Genomic DNA, 22,219 nt, shown 5'->3' on the forward strand with positions numbered 1-22,219 from the left:
ATACGGTGTGTAATTTGATAACTTATGATGCATGTACATACTGTGAACCCATCAACACAATCAAGATGATGATATTTCTGCCAAAGTTTCCTCTTGACTCACAGTAATCTATCACTACTTTTACCTTGTCCATAGGCAACCACTGAGCTTCTTTTTATCACTATAGATTAGTTCACATTTTCTAGAATTTTATATAAATTCAGCGTAATTATTTTGAGATTCATTAATAATTGCATGTATCATTAGTTTATTAATTTTTATTGCCAAATAGTATTCTATTGTATGGGTATACCAAGATTTGTTCATTCATTAACCTGTTGATAGACATTTGGATTTTTTTCTACTTTTGGCTGTTACAAATAGAGCTGCTACGAAAATTGGTATAGTCTTTGTATGAACAGATGCTTTCTGTTTTCTTGGGCAAATACCACGGAGTAGAATGGCTGGATCATGTTAGTTGCACGCTTAGCATTTTAAGAAACTGCAAAGCTGTTTTCCCAAGTAGATGTACCATTTTTACATTCTCACTGTGGTGTATGAAAGTCCCAACTGTTCCACATCTTGTCAACATTTGGCATGTTAGTCTTTTTAATTATAGCCATTGTAATAGATGTGCAGTATTTCATTATGGTTTCAATTTGCATTTCCCTAATGATTAATAATGTTGAGCATCTTTTCATATGGTTATATGCCATCCCTATATCTTCCTTGGTGAAGTGTCTGTTCATATCTTTTCCCCATTTTATTTTAAACTGTGTTACTCATTTTCTTGTTACTGAGTTTTGAGAGTTCTTATGTTCTGGATATAGGTCCTTTATTAGATATGTTATGTGATTTGCAAATGTCTTTTCCCTGCCTGAGCCTTGGCTTTTCATTTGCTTGATAATGTCTTTTAAAGAGCAGAAGTATTCAATTTTGTTGATGTGTCAGTTTTTTTCTTTTATGCTTTTGGTGTCATTTCTAAAAAATTTTTGCTGAACCAAGGCCATAAGATTATCTCCTATGTTTTCTTCCTCAATTTTGTAGTTTTTGTTTTGTTTTTTTATTTTATTTATTTGAGAGACCACATGCACACCAGCACAGTTTTGGAAGGGGCAGAGGGAGAGAGAGAATCTGAAGCAGACTCCTGCTGAGTGTGGTGCCCGACATGGAGCTTGAGATCACGACCCGAGCCTAAACCAAGAGTCAGATGCTTAACTGACTGTGCTACCCAAAAGCTCTTGTAGATTTACTTTTTACATTTAAATCTGTGACCCATTTCAATTTAATTTGTGTATGTGGTGCAGTGTATGGATTGAAGTTTATTTATTGCACACGGATGAGCAGTTTTTCAAGTGCTATTGAAAAGACTATTCTTTGCTGAATTGCTTTTGTACTTTTGTCAAAAATAAATTTACCATATATATATATATATATATGTTGATTTTTGAACTCTTTATTCTGTACTGTCAGTCTGTTTATTTCTCTTTACATCAATAATACATTACTATAGATTTATATTGAGTCTTATAGTGAGGTATGTCAGTGCTCCACCTTTATTCTCTTTCAAGGCTGATTTGATTATTCTAGGTCCTTTGAATTTCCACCAAACTTAGAATCAGCTTGTTAATATCTCCAAAAGAGCCTGCTGGGATTTTGACTGGCATTGCAATCAATCTAGAGGTCAGTCTGGGGGAGAATGGACATCTTAGCAATTTGATTCTCCTGAGCCATGAACATGGTGTATTTTGTATTTAATTTAGGTCCTCTTTCATTTCTCTCAAATATAATCTTCAGTTTAGGAGTCTTACACATCTATTAGACTTACAACTGAGCAGAGAAAGATAGTTGTCATATGGTTTCACTTATATGTGGAGTATAAGAAACAGCGTAGAGGATCATAGGGGAAGGGAGGGAAAATGGAATGGAAAGAAATCAGAGAGGGAGACAAACCATGAGGAAACATAGGAAACAAACAGGGTTGCTGGAGGGGAGGTAGGTGGGGGGTTGGGGTAATTGGATGATATCAAGGCATTAAGGAGGGCATGTGATGTGATGAGCACTGGGTGTTTATGAAACTGATAAATTATTGAATACTACATCTGAAACTAATGATGTAGTATATGTTGGCTAATTGTATTTAAATAAAAAGATTTATATCTGAGTACTTGATAGTTTTTGATGTTATTGTAAATGCTGTATTTAATATATATTTATTTATATATATATTAATATATAGTTGATTTTTGTATATTGATCTTGAGTCCTGGATTCTTGTAAATAAATTCACTTAGGGGGCGCCTGGGTGGCTCAGTCATTAAGCTTCTGCCTTCGGCTCAGGTCATGATCCCAGGGTCCTGGGATCGAACCCCGCATCGGGTTCTCTGCTCGGTGGGAAGCCTGCTTCTCTCTCTCCCACTCCCCCTGCTTGTGTTCCCTCTCTCGCTGTGTCTCTCTCTCTGTCAAATAAATAAAATCTTTAAAAAAAAAAATAAATTCACTTAGTTTTAGTAGCTTTTTTGTAGATTCTACTGGATTTTCTACATAGACAATCATGTCATCTGCAAATAAGTTGTATTACTTCTTTGTTCCAATATAGATGTCTTTTATTTTTTTCTTTATTGTGATATTTAAAACCTCAAGTACAGTGTTGAACAGAGTAGTAAGACTGGACACCCTTATCTTGTTCTTGATCTTAGGAAAAAAACATTCAGTCTTTATATGATATATGGTATCAGCTGTAGTGTTTCATAGGTGCCCTTTATCAGACTGAGAAAGCTTCCTTCTATTCTTAATTTGCTGAGTTTTTGTCAGAAATGGATGTTGGATTTTGTTGAATGCTTTTTCTGCACCTTTTAAGATCATATGGTTATTCTTTTTTTAAAATTTTTTTTAAGATTTTATTTTTTCAAAAAAAAAGGTTTTATTTATTCATTCGAGACAGAGATAGAGAGAGAGCACGAGCAGGGGGAGAGGCAGAGGGAGAAGCAGGCTCCCCACTGAGCCAGGAGCCGGACATGGGGCTCGATCCCAGGACCCTGGGATTGTGACCCGAGCCGAAGGCAGATGCTTAACCATCTGAGCCACCCAGGCGCCCCAAGATCATATGGTTATTCTTTAAAATTTTTTTCACTATGGCGAATTTACAGGGATTGAGTTTTGAATATTAAACCAACTGCAAGTGAGATAAACCCCACTTGGTCATGAAGTATTTTCATTTTTGCATATTGTTGGATTCAATTTGCTAAATTTTGTTTAGAATTTTTACATCTAAGTTCATGAGATATATTGGCCTATAGTTTTATATTCTTGTAATGTTTTAGTTTCATTTTGGTGTCAGGGTAATAATTCTGGCCTCATAGAATGGTTGGGAAGTTACTCTTCAATTTCCTGAAAGAGTTTGTGTTGGGTTGGTATTCTTAAATATTTGGCAAAACTCATCAGTAGAAGCATCTGGGCCTGGAATTTTCTTTGTCTTAAGGTTTTTAACTACAAATTCAATTTCCTTTATTGATACTGGGCTACTCAGGTTATCTGTTTCATCTTGAGTGAGCTTTGATAGCTTTGTCTCTTAAGGAATTTATCTGTTTTGTCTGAGATGTCAAATTTATTAATCTAAGGTCAAGAAATTTCTTAGTATCTTTTTTCCCTTTTTTCCTTAGTATCTTTTTTCTGTGTGTAAATCTGTAGTGATGTTAATGCTCTAATTCTTAATATTGGTTAGTTTGTCTTTTGTTTTTTCCTTATCAGTCTGGCTAGAGTTTTACCAGTTTTATTCTTAAAGAAGTAGTATTTGGTTTCATTGATTTCCCCCTCCCCCATTTCTCTTTTTTCTCTTTTTATTGATTTCTACTCTGATCTTTCTTTCTTTCTGCTTGCTTTGGGTTTCATTTGCAATTCTTTTTCTAGTATCTTAAGGTAGAGGCTGAGGTCATTAATTTGAGGCCTTTTTTCTTTTCTAATAAAGGCATGTAGTACTATCTATTTCCCACTCACTATGCACTGCTTAGTGACACTGCGCAAATTTTTTTTTTTAAAGATGATTCATTTATTTATTTGGGAGAGAGAGAGCATGAGCGGGGTGGGGGGCAGGGGAAAGAGGGAGAAGCAGACTCCCTGCTGAGCAGGGTGCCCGATGCGGGGCTCGATCCCAGGACCCTGAGATCATGACCTGAGTTGAAGACAGACGCCCAATCAACTGAGCCACCCAGGTATCCTGACACTGCATAAATTTTGATATGTGTTTGCATTTTTTTTTTAAGCTTTTATTTTTTTGAGGTAGAGAGAGCGTGAGTGGGGGGGGGAGGCACAAGGTGGGGGGAGGCACAGAGGGAGAGGGAGGCACAGTGGGAGAGGAAGAAATAGGCTCCCCACTAAGCAGGGAGCCTGACATGGGCTCCATCCCAGAACCCTGAGATCATGACCTGAGCCAAAGGCAGACGCCTAACCAGCTGAGCCACCCAGGTACCCCTGTGTTTGTGTTTTCATTCAGTTCACATTTTTCCTAATTTCCCTTTTGATTTTTTCTTTGACCCTTGGATTATTTAGAAGTATGTTACTAATTTCTAGTATGTGGGGATGTTCTGAAGATATTTCATTCACTGATTTATAATTTAATTCTATTGTTGTCACATAATATATTTGAACTCTTAAATATATTGAGATTTATTTTATGGTCCAAAATATGATCTGTCTTGGTAGGTGTTTTGTATACAGTTGAAAAGAAAGTGTATTCTGTTGTTGGGTAGAGTGTTCTATAAGTGGCAGTCAGGTCAAATTGTTACATTGTGACTGATATTTTGTCAGCTGTTTTAGGAGTTACTGAAAGAGGTGTATTGAAATCTGACTCCTAACTGTGGATTTGTTTATTTGTGCAGTTCTATCAGTTTATGTTTAAAATTTTTGGAATTCTTTTAGTAGGTGCATCAACATTTAGGGTTGTTAGATTGTATTGATGTATTGACTACTTTATCATTTTGAAATTATCCTTGTACCTGCTAATGTTTCTTTTGCTATGAAATTTACTTTTGTCTGATACTAATATAGCCATTCTAGCTTTCTTTTGATTTTGTTAGTGTGATATATCTTCCTTTTTTTTTTTAAACCTGTTTGTCTCTATATTTAAAATATTTTTAGGTAGCATAGAGTTTGGTTTGTCAGACTATCCAGTCTGACAGCCTCTTTTTAGTTGGAGTCTTTAGATGATTTACATTTAATGCAATTACTGATGTGGTTAAATTTAAATCTGTCATTTTGCTATTTGTTGTCTATTTGTCCCATTTTTTCTTTGTTTCATTTTCTATTTCTGCCTTCTTTGTGATTAACAGAGTAGTTTTAATTATTCCATGTTTACTTCCTTTGTTGACTTATTAGCTGTATCTCTTGTTTTAGAGATTGCTTTAGGGCTTATAGTATACATCTTTACTACTTTACTTTAACTTACCTTAACTTCTACATTTTTAACATTTAACATTTATCTCCGAGAGTTATACTACTTGGCGTAAAGTATAAGAACTTAGAATAATATACTTCCATTTCTCTTCTCCTGACCTTTGTGTTATTTTTATTTTACTTTGCGTGTGTTACAAACCCACAAAACAAAGATATACATACATTTATCTAGTTGTGCTTTCTTTTTTTCTCTTTTATTTTAAATTCTGGTGTGGTTATGGAATATTACTCAGCCATCAGAAAGGATGAATACCTACCATTTGCATCGACGTGGATGGAACTGGAGAGTATTTTGCTAAGTGAAATAAGTCAGTCAGAGAAAGACAATTATCATATGGTTTCACTTATACGTGGAACATAAGGAATAGTGCAGAGGGCCACAGGGGAAGGGAGGGAAAAGTGAACGGGAAGAAATCAGGGAGGGAGACGAACCATGAGAGACTCTGGACTCCGGGAACCAAACTGAGGGTTACAGAAAGGAGGGGAGTGGGGCAGAATGGAGTAATTGGGTGATGGGTATTGAGGAGGGCACATGTTGTAATTAGCACTGGGTGTTATACGCAAATAATGAATCATTGAACACTACATCAAAAAGTAAAGATATACTATATATCGGCTAACTGAACATAAAAAAAAGAAAAAAAATTGTGGTATGGTTAACATAAAGTGTTATATTAGTTTCAGGTGTACAATATAGTGAAAAAATATGGAACACTTCACGAATTTCCATGTCATGCTATTCTTCTCTGTGTATTGTTCCAATTTTAGTTTATGTGCTTCATTCTACTTACGCTTTAAACAAAGAGATTTGATTAACAAGGAATAAAATGTGTTTATCCACATAGTTAACCATTTTGGGTGGCTTTCATTTCTGTGTGTAGATTCAGATTTCCTTCTAGTATAATTTGTTCTGCCTGAAAGACTTCCTTTAACATTTTTTGTAATGGATCTGATGGTGAGGGAATTCTTTTTAGCTTTTATATGTCTGAAAACTATTTTATCTTCTTTTTTTGATGATTTCTCATATTTTAATAATCAGTGGGGTGACAGAGCCATCAGTGAATGTGTCATCAAGAATCATGTGAACAGTAGATGGAATACACAATACTTTCAGCATAGTATAGCAAGCTCTTTTCTGGTACAACCTACATTACAACACTTATCACTTAAGTTTACATAGGCCTGTCTTTTTTCAGGAATGTTTATTTATCTAAGCCTGAGGTTTCTAATTCTGAAAGACTTTTGTCTTCAGCTTCATATTGTCCACTAAAAACAATTTTCTTCAATTCTTCCAAGTTAAGATTTGAACTTTCCAGTGCAAGTTGTAGCTCTTGTAATGATGGCTGCCTCGCAGACAGCGTTGCCTTCAGCTCCTGTGACAAATTAGGAATATATTCCAACACTGTATTTAAGGTTTTTGTATTGATGGAGGATGGCTCGACTTCTGCAAGTGGTTCAGATGCCTGCCGAGGTTCCCGACCTTTCTGGAGAGCCTTTCCTCCCCAGGAGACCGAGCCGCAGATCCAGATACATAGGCGGACTAACTCGCGTCTGCATGCCTTAATTATGTCGTTGTCATTCTGAGCGGGGATCTCTCTGGGAAGTTGGCTCAGTAGCAGCCATAACCTTAGCAGGTGGGACAAGTACAGGAGTGGCATCTTGGACCACATCGCTTCTGCTCTGGGTGTTTTTCCTCTAGGACTGCAGCCGCTGTCGCCCACCGGTCTCTGCCTGTGTTCCAATCGTCTTATCTTCTTTTTTTGAAAGATATTTTCTCTGCATGTAGAATTATAGGTTAACAATGTTTTCCTTTCAATACTTTTAAAGATGTTCCAAGGAGATAGGAAGAAACATCAAGAGGTGATGGATATGTTTATGACTTGATGATGATGGTTTCATGGGTGTATACTTATCCCCAGACATATTACCAAATCATACACATTAAAGGGGCGCCTGGGTGGCTCAGTGTTAAACATCTGCCTTCGGCTCTGGTCATGATCTCAGGGTCCTGGGACTGAGCCCCACGTCCATGCTCCCAGGGAGTCTGTTTCTCCCTCTCCCTCCACCCCATCCCTCCTCCTGCATGTGTGTGTGTGCGTGTGCTCTTTCTCTATCTCAAATAAATAAAATCTTTTTAAATATCATACACATTAGAGGTGCCTGGGTGGCTCAGTTGGCTAAGTGTCTGCCTTCGGCTCAGGCCATGATCCCAGCGTTCTGGGACTGAGCCCCACATCGGGCTCTCTGCTCAGCGGGAGCCTCCTTCTCTCTCTCCATGCCACTCCCCCTGCTTATACTCTCTCTCTGTCAAATAAATAAATTAGATCTTTTTAAAAAAAATCGTATACATTAAATTCATGTCAATCATATCTTAGTAACATGGTTAAAAAGAAAAAAGTGTTTCTTCATTGTCTTCTAGTCTTGTTTCTAAAAAGAAATCTGAACTCGTTATATTTAACGTTTTTTTTCCTCTGGCTGATTTTAAGATTTTCTGTATATTACTGATTTTGTACAATTTGATTATTATGTATCTATATATAGTTCTCTTTGTTGTGATTCTTGCAATTTTGAGTTCATTGGGCTGTTTAGATCTGTGGGTTTATAGTCTTCATCAAATTTGGAGAAATGTCTGCAGTTATTTTTTCAAAAGAGATCTTTTTCTGTTTCTCCCTTTCATCATCTTCAAGTACTTCAATTATATGTATATTAGACCACTTGAAGTTTTCCTGCAGCTCATTGATGCTCTCTTCACCTTTTCTCAGTCTTTTTTTCCTGTGTGTGTGTGTATAGTTTCTATTGCTGTAACTTGAGGTTCATTATTCTTCTGCGATGTCTACTCTGCCATTATCCCTTTAGTGTATTTTTCATCTTACATTGAAGTTTTCATCTCTAGAAGTTCACTGGGTGTTTTTTATATTTTTGATGTCTTCTTAGTGATGTCTAACTTTTTCTAGAATCTTGACTATATCCAATTCAGTTATAATAATGCTTTAATATTCTTCTCTACTAGTTCTATTATTTGTGTCATTTGGGGGCATATTTAATTCGTTGATTTTCCAGCTCATTAGGATCAAATTTTCCTGTTAGTGTGCCTGGTAAATTTTTTTTACTAGATGTTAGCTCTTGTGAATTTTATCTTGTTGGTTGTAGATATTTATGTATTTATGTATTACCCTGTTATGTGGAAACCAACACTTTTGAGTCTTGTTTTTAAACTTTGTTAGATGGGTACAGCACAGCATTTAATGTGGAACTAATTTTTCCCCCTGCTGAGGCTAGGCTGTTCTGAGTACTTTATCCAGTGCCCTGGGAATTACGAGGTTTCCCACTCTGGTGGAAATAGTTCTGTGTGAGCTTGCATACTGTTTCTTCTAATAATTTCAAGTGACTTTCCCCCCTAGGTTTAGTTAATTTAATGTAAATTACTGATACACCTGCACTGACCAGTACTCTGCTGACTACTCAAGGAGGGACCTCTGCAGATCTCTTTTGAGTTCTCTGTGCCCTTCTCTCTTCCCTGGGACTCTGTCCTGTGAACTCTCTGTCTTGGCCTCCCCCAATTCCCAGCTCTGTGTCCTCAACTCCAGGAGACTACTAGGTATTGTCTGGGTTTTCTCTCCCTTTGCCAGCTAGAAACTCTCTCAAGACAGTAAGCTCCCGCAGTTGTATGGCTCACCTCATTTGTTTCCTTTGAGCAATCACTGTCTTTCATTACCTGATTAAAAAAAACAAAAAAAACAAAAACAAAAAAAAACACTGTTTCAAAGGTTTGGTTGGCTTGCTTGCTTTTTTGTTTTTGTTTTTGTTTTCTGGTGAGAGGGTAAATCCAGTCTCTTTCGCTCTGTCTTGGCTGCATGTATAATATAGGGTTTTTTCCCCTCTGTTTTTGGTGGGATTAATATTTACTTTTGCTATATATCTTTTTTTCTCAAGCTCAGGCTGAGTATTTGACTGTGTTCCAAATTTGTTTCCTTGGTTGTTAGGAACTCTGAGATGATCTTTTTCTTCCAGAGGTTTTTTTTTGTTTGTTTTTGTTTTGTTTTAAAGACTTAGAGAGAGAGAGAGAGAGCTCATGTGCACACATGCGCACACATGAGCAGCGGAGAGGGGCAGAGGAAGAGGGAGAAGCAGACTCCTTTCTGAGCAGGGAGCCCGACGTGGGGCTTTATCCCAGGACCCTGAGATCATGACCCAAGCCGAAGGCAGACACTTAACTGACTGAGCCACCCAGATGCCCCTCTTCCAGCATTTTTGTAATAACCATTTCATTCTTGTTATCCGTATTGGTTTTCTTTTGCTCTGTGTTTTCTGAGAGGTGATGTTGTCAACAAGACATTCAAGAATTTTATCAGGTGCTAAGTGTTTAGAGAATGTCAGTAGATATTTGGGTAGCTGAAGGTCATCATCACCTCTAGAGTGGGTTTATGCCAGTTTGTAATTGATATTAAAGTATCTTTTTTCCCCATTTCATTGGTAGTCTGTGTATAATTTCTGTAAAGATAACATTCTTTCTCCTCCTCTTCCTTTTATTTTGTTGGTATGTGTAGTGATAGGTGGTGCTATTCCCTCAGATCTGCTTGATGTGTCCTTCTGTTTAGTTTTCTCAGTGTATGTCATTTCATTGTTGAATTCATGTCATGATTTCCGTCTGACAGTATTCCTCCACTACCTATGAGATTTGGTTTAAATTGTTTGTAAAACTGCACATTTTGCTTTTTTTACCAGTGATTTTTAGCATTTTGGTTGTAAAACAAAACTTATTTACAGAGAAATGTTACTTCTATAACTTCATAAGGCAGACATCCTTGTAACCACCACTTCAGTCAAGAAATGGACCTTTACAGCCACTCCAGAAGATCTTCCATGTACCCTTTTCCCCCAAGTAACCACTGTCCTAACTTTTGTAGTACTTTCTTGCATTTCGTTATTGGTACTAGCATTTTTTAAACACTGCTGTCCTGTCTTTTTTTGTTTGTATTTAAATTCTTCTTTTATGTTCTCTACTTAGTTTTACTGGATACTTCTTTCAGTTCTTTTTTTTCCTCAGTCTTGCACCTTTTGTCTTTTATGGTATTTGATATTTATTTTTCCTTAGATAGTTTGTTTATTCTCCTGTTTCATTTTAAATTCCTCAGCAAACACGGTATTTCTTGATTTTGAGAAATTGAACCATACAGGAGTCATGGTCCCAAAACCAAAACCCAAAACTACCCCAAACCACCCAAATCCTGATTTTGACAACTGTATATCCTGTTGTGTACAGTTTTCATACTTTATTTTCCCTGCCAAATAAACTGGAAGATGAAGTGAAAGCACCATTTGTATCTTCATTAGAGATGTATCACAGATGTGTTTTTGCCATATAATTTGTTCTGTTGTAGAATATCAAATTTGTAAGTTATTAGGCTTGGAGAATCTGACATAGACTTTTTACAGTATCTCAGATATGCATGCTAGAGAAATGATTAGGCTGTTAAATTTTTACAGTCAGTGCCTGTGTCCTTAGGGTAGCAGTCATGGGATGTGTTTACTGCCTGTACATTGTGTTCCTATTTGGGATGCTTGGTGTGGATAACTCAAGAGTCTCGAACATGCTGTCCATCTCTAGTAGTGCAGACTTTTGTCCCAGTCTTTTTCTTCTCCTAGCTTTACATTCCCAGCTTCCTGTGCTTGCTTCAGCAGCAAATATACCATTTGCCAATTTCCTGACATTAGTTTTCATTCCCCTTTACCTCATTGGAATATGATTTTTTCTTGTTTTTCTTTCTGCCTTACATTTTTTTCCTATTATGCATATGAACTCATCTTGTCTCAAATCTCAGGTAGTAGAAAGAGAGGCATTGCTGGTGTCCTTTCTTTCCTTCCTGTAGCACAGAGGACCTACTCATGTTCACAGCATTGGTAATTGCTGACTTCTTCAGATTGGAACATGGGCTATAGTATACTGGAATAGTTTTGCTAGTATTTTTATATACTGTACCTTATGTTGATTGGCTTGTCATTGTGTACCCTTTGGACAAATAACACTTGTCAGAGCAGATTTCTGGATCTCAACCCCAACCTTGATCAAATCACTTAACTTCCCTTGCATTTTTTCTCAGTTACAAAGCGGGAATGATAACACATATGTAATTGTGTTATGAGGATCAAATGTGATAACATACAAATGCCGTGTAAAGTAATGCGTAATAGAATATTACATGCTGATAATAACATTTAAGTTTTCTTTTTATTTTGCGTTAGAAATTATGAACAACACCAGAGTAAAGAAATTGGAAACTTGTTTTACTAAATGTATTGCCTCAGATGAAATTCCTGATATAATTATTCCCTGTAGCGAAATAATTTTTCATATCAAACAAGCTTGGAGATAGCTTTTCAAATTCTAATTATTACTATTGATGAAGATAGGAAGCAAAACGTCCTATGGCAGAAAGATACTCTTCAGGAATCAATTCACTTATAGAGTCTAATGAAGAAGAAATACCATTTTTATATTGTGTAAGATCAGAATTTTAGTTGGACTTTTATTTCTGTGTTTTGAGCTATTGAAGGTAGTTGATACCTGTAAAGTTGTATTTTATTAGGCACGTGTACTCAGAAGCTGGAGTGATGAACTGACATATGCTGTAAATAAAAAAATAAGTAAAATCATTCCCGCAAAAATAGAGTGAAGGACTATATTAAAATGAATGATTCAAACCAAGATGATATAAAAGAGAGTACTAGCTTTTTGTGTATAATATTTAGAATTACAGATGGGTGAAAACCAAAGATTTTTGTTTAAAGGCCACATTATTAAGTAGTTAGCTGCTGCATTGATTTATAAATGAAAGACATTTAAAAATTGTTTTTAGTCCTAAGCAGCATTATTTTCTACATCTAAGCAATTTCAGAAACTGCTTTCCTCTAGGGAAGGCATGTGAAATTTTTCTGGTAGTTTCTTCAGGCAGTAACAGTTGGAATTTAATGGATGAAGGTATTGGGAAATCTGAAATCCACTCCTTTCTTTGGTGTGCATGTGGTCTTGAGTAAAGTCACTGAACAGCTTTGTGTCTCAGTTTATTCTTCTGTAAGATGGAGATGGAAATAAAGTCTGTTTCTGAGACATTCAATTTGGCTCTAAGAATTAAATAAGATCGGAGTGCTTTGAAAACAATAAATAGTTAAAACTTATCATTTAGTTGTTTACTGTTTGAAGTAAATTATGTACTGATGCAACTAGTTTAGTCCCTTTAAGTCTCATAAGACTTCATAAGGTTTAGGAGCTCAGGGAAGGTAAGTTTATTAATTTCATTCTATTTCTGGCAGGATTAGTAATTTGTATTGGTTAACATCACACCTTTCAAATTAGAAAGCTGAACATGACTGCTTTCTAAAGACAGTACAAGTCTGGGTTTGGAGTTGTGGATTTTTGGACGTGTAATTTGTTCCTCAAAAAGTGCTAAAGAGTTCAGGACAGAACCCAGAATGAATGCAGCTTGGATTTTTTTGTAAGGTGCCTGGTACTTTAATGCTTTTTAAATATTTTCTCAGTGAAATTACTTAGGAAACCCAACTTTTTCTTAAATGAAAAAGAGAATAGGCAACATTTGACCAATATATGCATGGGTAAGAAAGACTAAGGAACTCTTCTTATGTGCTTCAGTTAGGTAAAGTGTTTTATTTGGTTCTTTAGGATTCACTTACTTTATTAAGGTTCCAGAGTCTGTTTAGTGTTAATAGTATCACAGAATTTTAGATTGCATTGTTAATGATACGAAACTTTTCTGGGCAAATGAGTGTCCTTTTTTCTACTATAAGAACTATGGGGCTCTTTTTTTTCTATTGGGGGGAGGGGCAGAGGGAGAGAATTTCAAGCAGACTCCCTACTGAGCAGGGAGCCTGATGTGGGGCTTGATCCTTGATCCATGAGATCATGATCTGAGCTGAAACCAAGAATTGGAGACTTAACCAACTGAGCCACCCAGGTGATGGGAGAACTATGAAGCTCTTGATTATTGTTTTAGCTGAGACTTAGGTGAAAGTATGCTAACATGTAGTTTCCAGACATGTCTCTGATCTCTCTTTCACTAAAGCTTGAGATTTTAACGGATTTCTTTCCCTTAACCTTTCAGTACTTTGTATTGTGGCCCCAGATACAATTATCTAGTTTAACCCCTTGTTTTGAAAATTGATAAATTGAAGTCTGGAAAGGTTATAGTTTATACTTCTGCAGTTTCCTTTTTTACTTATTAAAATTATTTTTTATTACTAAGCAATGTGTAACTGTATTTTAGCTTTGAAATATTCGAGTACGTTAGAGGCATCAACATAGACAGTTACAGTTTTCTTTCAGCCTTTCCATATCCCATTCTCTTTCACAAGTAACCTCTGTTAACAGCGTAAAGTGTGTCCTTCCAGAACTTGTTCTGGGTATTTTACAGCAATTTATAGAAGCTTTAAAAAAAATATATAAATGTCATCATACTACATATAATTGGCAGTTTTTTCCATGTTTGTTTGTTCATTTAATCTATCACATCCTTTCTTAATTCCTGAATAGTATTCCCCATAGAATGACTATCCCAGGAGGTATTTGATCATTTCCCCTGTGTGGATATCTAGATTCATAACTTCCCTTTCCTTTTTTCCTTCGTCCCTTACCCCACCTGATGTTATAAATAACAGTGCTGTGAATAGTCTTAAGTATATCTTTATGCACATGTGTGAATAAATCTGTGTACTTTAAAAGTTTTTATCTTTATGCAAACAATATAGAATTGTCTTCTACTGCTCCCCAACTTGTGCTGTCCCGAGTCTTTGCCTTCTGCTTAATGCTGGTCTGGTGCTTAACGACTATTTCAATGAAGGCCATCTTGGGTTTTTGAGATCAGAATTTCTCTGGTGATCTTGATTACTAGAAGGACTCTTTTCCTGACATATAACTTCATATCACTAGTGACTAACGTAACACGGGAATAACAGTACAAGTAATGTACTTTATAACATAGTAGCCAAGAGCACAGTTCTCTGGTATCAGACTCCCTGGATTTTAATCTCCACACTGCTTCTTAACCATCCCTTACTATTTGCATCAACGATCTTAGGCAAGTTATTTAATCTCTCTTTCAGTTTTCTCATTAACACAAATGGACTTTCCATTCTAATGATGTAGTAGGATACAGTTATAGAGCCTGTGGTCTAGGGTTAGGGGGATTAAGCTATAACATGTGGAGTTCCTGGTGCATAAGTATTCCATAAATGTTAGTTAAAAACAGGAAGATGCATACCCATTTACATTCGTAACTAGGGTATGATGGTGATGGGTTGTGAAGGTGCTTCTCTTGCATGTTGGTCCCCATGATATTCTGAATAGTGAGATGGTAAATATAAAATGTCCGTACTACTCAAAGCAGTCTACGGATTTAATGCAATCCCTATCAAAATACCAACAGCATTTTTCATAAAACTAAAGTAAATAATCCTAAAATTTGTATGGAACCGCAGAAGACCCCGAATAGCCAAAGCAGTCTTGAAAAAGAACAAAATTGGAGATAGCACAGTCTCAGATTTCAAGATATACTGCAAAGCTGTTGTAATCAAAACAGGATGGTACTAGTACAGAAATAGACACACAGTTGGGTGGAACAGAACAGAAAGCCCAGCAATAAACCCATGTCAATTAAGCTTCACCAGAGGAGGCAAGAATATGCATTGGGAAAAAGGCAGTGTCTTCAACAAGTGGTGTTGGGAAAACTGAACAGCAACATGTAAAAGAATGAAACTGGACACATTTTCTTAAAATCTACACAAAAATAAAACCAAAATGGATTAAAGATCTAAATATGAGACCTAAAACCATATAAATCCTAGAAGAAAACATAGTAGTAATTTCTTAGACATCATTTGTAAAAACATTTTTCTAGACATGTCTCCTCAGGCAAGGAAAACAAAAGCAAAAATAAACTGTTGGGGCTACCTCAAGATAAAAAGCTCTGCACAGCAAAGGAAACAATCAGTAAAACTTAAAGGCAGCCTATGGAATGGGAGAAGATATTTGCAAATGACATATCTGATAAAGGCTTAGTATCCAAAATATATAAAGAACTTATGCAGCTCAACACCAAAGAAACCAAATAATCCAGTTAAATGGGCAGAAGACACAAATAGACATTTCTCCAGAAGACATACAGATGGCCAGGAGACACATGAAAAGATGCTCATCATCACGTATCAGGGAAATGTAAATCAAAATCACAATGAGATAGCATCTCACGCCTGTCAGAATGGCTAAAATCAACAACACAAGAAACAACAAGTGTTTGCGAGGATGTGGAGAAAAAGGATCCCTTGTGCACTGTTGGTGGGAATGCAAACTAGTGCAGCCACTGTAGAAAACAGTATGGAGATTCCTCAAAACATTAATAGAATTACCATAAGATCCAGTAATTCCACTACTGGGTATTTGCCCAAAGAATATGAAAACACTAATTCAAAGGGATACATGCATCCCCATGTTTATAGCAGCATTATTTACAATAGCTAAAATATGGAAGCATCCCAAGTATCCATTGATAGATGAATGGATAAAGATGATGTGGGGGCACCTGGGTGGCTCAGCGGTTAAGCGTCTGCCTTTGGCTCAGATCATGATCCCAGGGTCCTGGGATTGAGCCACACATTGGGCTCCCTGCTCAGCAGAGAGCCTACTTCTCCCTCTCCGTCTGCTGCTCCCCCTGTTTATGCTCTTGCTCTGTCTCTCTCTGTCAAATAAATAAATAAATAAATCTTTAAAAAAATGTGATATACACCCTCCCACACACACAATGCAATATTACTGAGCTATAAAAAGATGAAGTTTTGGCATTTGCAACAACATGGATGGATCTAGAGGGTGTAATGCTAAGTGAAATAAGCCAGTCAGAGAAAGACACCATATGATTTCACTTATATGTGGAATTTAAGAAACAAAACAAATGAACAAAGAAAAAGAGACAAAGAAACAAGGCTCTTAAATATAGAGAACAAACTGGTGAGTACCAGAGAACCAGTGGGTGAGGGGTGGGTGAAAGAGGGGAAGACGGTTAAAAGAGGGTATGTGTTGTAATGAGCACTGGGTATTATATACGACTGATGAATCACAGACCTGTACCCCTGAAACAAATAATAGATCATATGTTAATTAATTGAATTTAAATTAAAAAAGAAAAAAGTACACTTATGATGAGCACTGAGTAATGTATAGAATTGTTGAATCACTATGTTAATTGTTGAATTAACTGTTAATTATCCTGGAGTTAAAAAAAAAAGAGGTCTACATAAATAGAAACTTACACTCTATTCCAAACTTCTGTATGTGAAAAGTACTTAGGTCTCAAAGTGATTATTTTATTTCTCTTATTTTCATAATGAAAAAAAAAATTAATTGTTTGAAATGGGCCCCAGGAATGGAATCTTAAATTTATAACATTATGCTAATAGAAGATAAGACTTTACATGGTTCAGTTTACTCAGGAATTAGATTCAGTCTCCCTTATATTCCCACAGGATATTTTTCAGGACAATGTCTTAATCATATCTATTTAACTATAGTCTTTTGCATGCTTTTACATATAGAAGCACTCAGTAAATATTTGTGTGCATGAACTACTTTAATCGTTCCTAGAAGTCCTTATCATTACTCCTTAAAATTCCCATATTATTCCCTGAATTTCTGTGCTGCTGTGCTACAAAAACACACTGAAATGATCTTACTGTAAAACATGTGCTGTTCTAGGAATAGTTAGCATTGATTCCTTATTGTATTTCATCTGTTCTTATTGAATGTTTTCGTGGCCTTTTTCAGTTTGAATCCAGTATTTTGCTTAACGTTTGTTAAAAATGTATTTTAAGTGGAATTCACTTGAGACACATTAGCAATTAGTGTGACGTCTTTGTTTATAGAGAAGATCAAGATTGTGATTATCACTAAACCAGCAAACTTCCATACAGCAAACTACCTTCCAGTTTATCTTAATTTGAAGTGCTCTTAAGCCTAAATGGTATTTTTAAAATAATACGTTTATATATGAAATAATCAGAAATGTGGTTCAGGCATTATATGAAAATACATAATTTTTTTAACAAATGTTGAAATCTAACTGAATAATAATGCTGTGATTCTTTTTTTGTTGTTCCAGATTATATATGAACAGGAAGGGGTCTATATTCACTCATCTTGTGGAAAGACCAATGATCAAGACAGCTTGATTTCAGGAATATTACGTGTGTTAGAAAAGGTATGTTTTTAGTAAGTGATTTTATTTAATAATTGTTTATGGCAGTGGTTTATCTTTGGGGCATTATCAGTAAGTTTGAATTTCATGTGTAAGGTGAAATTATGTAATTGAACAGTGGTTATAAATTTAACATGAAAATGATGTTGAAAAATATGTAATCTCTACACTCAGTATGGGCCTCAAACTCACAAGCTTGATATCAAGAGTCCCATACTCCAGTGACTGAGCCAGCCAGGCACCCCAGGAAAAAAATACTTTAGATAAGCCCATAAAATGGCATGGAATATTAAAAACTTATGTAAAAGTTTCAGTATTACAAATTTTTTGTCATGAAAAATAAGCAGAATTTAAAAATGTACGTAACATTTATTGTCAAATGGTGGTTTACTTGTGATACTGCACATTTAAAATGCTAATATTTAAGGGTTTAAAAATTTCATTTTGCATTCAGGGAATTAAAAATAGGTAACTAAGAATGTAAGATATTGCTGACTAGTAAATATAGTCCATAATTTCTTTCTCTAGGATGCTGAAGTAATAGTGGACTGGAGACCATTGGATGATGCTTTAGATTCTTCTAGTATTCTCTATGCTGGAAAGGTACTTAAGAAAGAAAGGGTGTGGTTAAAGGAATGCCATTTTTATTTTTTTGTTTTTGTTGTTCATTCATCATTCTTGTATTCATTTATTCATTCCAGTGTAAGGAATGGCATTTTTAAAGCAACATCTTTGAGCTATAATTCATATGCCATAAAATTTACTCTTTTAAAGTGTATAAATTCAGTGGTGTTAGTATATTGAGTTGTGTAACCATCACCAATATCTAATTTTAGAACATTTTCATTACTCCTAAAAAAGAAACTACCTCTTCGTAGTACACCCCTCATTCCCACTTAACTTCAGCTTCTTGCAACCACTAATTTACTTTTCATCTCTGAGAATTTGCCTTGTGGTCATTTCATCTAAATGGAATCATACAATATGTGATCTTTCATGACTGGCTTCTTTCTCTTAGCCTGTTGTTTCCAGGGTTTATCCATGTTATAACACCTCTCAGTTCGTTTGTCCTTTTTCTTTCTTTCTCCTTTTTCTTTTCTTTTTCTTTCTTTCTTTTCTTTTTCTCTCTCTCTCTCTTGCTTTCTTTCTTGCCTTTCTTCTTGCCTGCCTGCTGAACAACATTGCATTTATGGAAATACAGTAGTCTCTCCCTGTGCATGGGGGATGCATTCTAAGACCAACCCCCAGTGGATGCCTGAAACCACAGATACTATTGAATCCTATACATACTATGTTTTTTCCTATACGTACTTATGATAAAGTTTAATTTATAAATTAGGCAGTTGAATGACGTAGGCATTGTGAAGTAATATTAGGCTACTAACTGTATGTAAGTACTGTCAGAAGATGGATCATCTGCTTCTGGATGGACCATTGTTGACTGAGGGTAACAGACTTTGGGTAACACACTGTGGAAGAGAAAAACCATGGATATGGAGTCAGGGGTGGGGGAACTACTGTACCACATTTTGTTTATTCATCAGTTGGTGGACATTTGGGTTGTTTTCATTTTTAGGTTAATATAAATAATGCTGACATGAACATTCATACACAAGTTTCTGTGTGGATATATATTTTTCTCTTAAAAACCCAAGAGTGGGATTGTGGATGATGATTGGGATGATAACTATGTATTTGCCATTTGTATTGTGTGTTGACTCACTATGGAAGGTAGAGATTTCTTTTTTATCTCTAATTCACCCTGAAACTCAGACTCAGTTCTCTACATTTCTTCTCAAAATATCTATGTCTATCTTTCTATCATCTATTTATTTTTTAAAAGATTTTATGTATTTATTTGTCAGAGAGAGAAAGAGCACAAGCAGGGGGAGCTGCAGGCAGAGGGAGAAGCAGGCTCCCCGCTGAGCATGGAGCCCAATGTGGGACTTAGTCCCAGGACCCTGAGATCATGACCCGAGCCAAAGGCAGATGCTTAACCGACTGAGCCACCCAGGCGCCCCTGTAGATGAACTTTTAATTAATTCTTGTTTTCAATGTGTTATCCCTTTGTTCACTGTGCTTGGTTTCTCCTAATCCAGAAATAATCTGTTTTATTTTTTCTAATGAATAACCCTCCACCCTTCTGGACTTTTGTTAGTACTCTTCTTTTTAGCTTGACCTCTATTCTAATTTCCAGAAGTATTTGATCAACCAGTTCCAAGCCTTTGTGCTGGTGGGGCTCTGTAGATGCTGCTTAGCTCTCCACATTGATTTCATTCATTCAGTTTTCCTCTCTATTTTTCAGTCTGTTTCTATTTCTTAATTTTTCTTGTGCCTTTATAATATGTTTCTGTTCCTACAAATTTTCCTTTTTCCATTTTTAAAAAGAATTACAGTAGCAATATATGAATACATTCTTGTAAAAATATTCAAATAATAGAAACAATAGAAATTGAAGTCTTGCTTGACTAGAATCTTGTCCTTTAACTGTCCCTGTTTAGTTTGTATCTTTCCAGACTTTAATCTGTACATATTTTATTATCGATCTATCTAGACCTAGTTTTTTCCTCTGTTTGTAATTGCATATGCTACCTGTGGTTATACTGCAAACATTGTTTTGCAGCTTCTTTGTTTAATTTACTATTATTTAAGAGTAAATAAATATTAACATATATCAGTTTTTGAACTATGGCTTAGTATTTCCTTGGCTACCTTCTAGTTTGTTTATTCATTCCTTCACTGATGGGTATTAAGATATTTTCAGTTTTTCATTTTTACAGTGTTGCAATGAAAATTGTTACATATGCCTCTTTGTGTACATGTGTGAGTATTTCTCTAGAGTGGATAATATAAAGAGAATTATTGTAATGACACACATGTATAGCTTGAATCTTTTTTTTTAAGATTTTATTTATTTGACAGAGAGAGAGAGAGAGAGAGAGATCAAGCAGGGGGAGTGGCAGGCAGAGGGAGAGGCAGGCTTCCTTCTGAGCAGGGAACCCGATGCGGGTCTTGATCCCAGGACCCTGGGATCATGACTGAGCCAAAGGCAGACACTTAACCAACTGAGCCACCCAAGCACCCCCATAGTTTGAATTTTAATAAGTAATGGCTATATTGACATTTTGGAGTCAGTAGTAATTAGCACTGTCATCAGTAGCGTGAGATACTATGTCTTTACACTGTCTTTCCTATTTTATGTTTTACTTGAATGGGTCAAAAAATTGAAATTCATCTTAACTGCCTTTTCTTCTTCTTCTTCTTCTTCTTTTTTTTTTAAGATTTTATTTATTTGAGAGAGAGAATGAGCGGGGGGAAGGGGCAGAGGGAAAAGGAGAAGCAGACTCCCTGCCAAGCAGAGAGCCTGTTGCAGGGCTCAGTCCCAGGACCCTGGGATCACCTCCTGAGCCGAAGGCAGATGCTTAACCAACTGAGCCACACAGGCATGCCTCCTTTTTTTTTTTTTTGAAGATTTTATTTGAGAGAAAGAGAGCATGCATGTGCAAGGGGAGTGGCAGAGGAGGAAGGAGAAGGGAGAAGGAGAGAGAGAATCTTGGACAGACTCCATGCTGAGTGTGAGCCCAATGTGGGGCTCGACCTCAGGATCCTGAGATCCTGATCTGAGCCAAAACAAAGAGTCAGACACAACCAACTAAGCCACCCAGGTGCCCCTTAACTTACTTTTCTTTGATTGTTTCTGAAGTTGGACATCTTCCTATGTTTGTTGCTTCATATTTCTTCTTTGACTTGCTTGTGCATACCATTTGCTTGTTTTTCTGTTTTGATATTTGCCAGTTTCTAAATAATTTGGTAGGTGTTGTTTTTGTATTCTGGATGTTTCTTTTGTCTGCCATATATTTTGAAAACACTTTCATCCAGTCTTGCTTCTCTTTAACTTAGGTGTGCTACTTTTTATAGTATAGGAATTTAATATTTTGATTTAAATTATTAATATTGAATTTTAGACATTTGGTTTTATTCTCTTTTAAAATATTAAGTTCTTTAGAATTATACATGTAGATATGTTATTTGTAGCTCTTAGCTAATTTTGACTGAGAAATATGCAACCAGTGGTGGCTTAAATAAAATAGCCACCATTGGTTATTTTCCTCAAATAACTACAAATCTACAGGTTTGGAGTGATTCTCCTGTTTTTTCTCTTACAGTCATAACATGGCTGCCGTATTTTTAGGTGTCATAGCTACACTCAAAGCAGCAGAAAGGGGAAAGGGATGAGGCTTTTTTATTAGGAAAGCAAAAGCATTTCCAAAAGCCCTGCAGTTGACCTCTGCTTTTATTTCATTGGCAACCCTAACTGCAAGGGAATCTGGGCAGGCTTTTCTTTTTTTCTTTTTTTTTTGTGGAGGGGAGCATGTGGGGGTAGGTGGAGAAGTGGGGGCAGGGATGGGGTGGGTGGCAGGTAAAGATAAACAAGAAAGTAAAGGATAGGAAATAGTGGTTGGTTTTTCCACCAGTGATGTCTGTCACAATCTCCAAACTTAATTTATGTAGAAGTTGAGAATATATTGTTA

The 22,219-nt window shown here is 36.1% G+C and overlaps 1 protein-coding gene and 2 pseudogenes across 2 annotated transcripts in view; 1 reads left to right on the forward strand and 2 right to left on the reverse strand.

The window, feature by feature from the left end:
• Nucleotides 1-22,219, forward strand: part of TBC1D15 (TBC1 domain family member 15) — an 82,718-nt gene that overhangs the window by 9,658 nt on the left and 50,841 nt on the right. For both annotated transcript variants that reach the window (XM_028110909.2, XM_028110908.2), the window contains 2 exons: nucleotides 17,592-17,690; nucleotides 18,216-18,290. In XM_028110909.2, coding sequence (XP_027966710.1) covers nucleotides 17,592-17,690; nucleotides 18,216-18,290 — 174 coding nt within the window. The remainder of the gene's footprint in view (nucleotides 1-17,591; nucleotides 17,691-18,215; nucleotides 18,291-22,219) is intronic.
• On the reverse strand, nucleotides 6,131-6,223 carry LOC148163789 (U6 spliceosomal RNA; annotated as a pseudogene).
• Nucleotides 6,541-7,088, reverse strand: LOC114215012 (prorelaxin pseudogene; annotated as a pseudogene).

This window comes from Eumetopias jubatus, unplaced genomic scaffold (assembly GCF_037043125.1).
Source record: "Eumetopias jubatus isolate StellerSeaLion01/CBP00866 unplaced genomic scaffold, mEumJub1_p1.0 scaffold_8, whole genome shotgun sequence".
NCBI classification, from domain to species: Eukaryota; Metazoa; Chordata; class Mammalia; order Carnivora; family Otariidae; genus Eumetopias; species Eumetopias jubatus.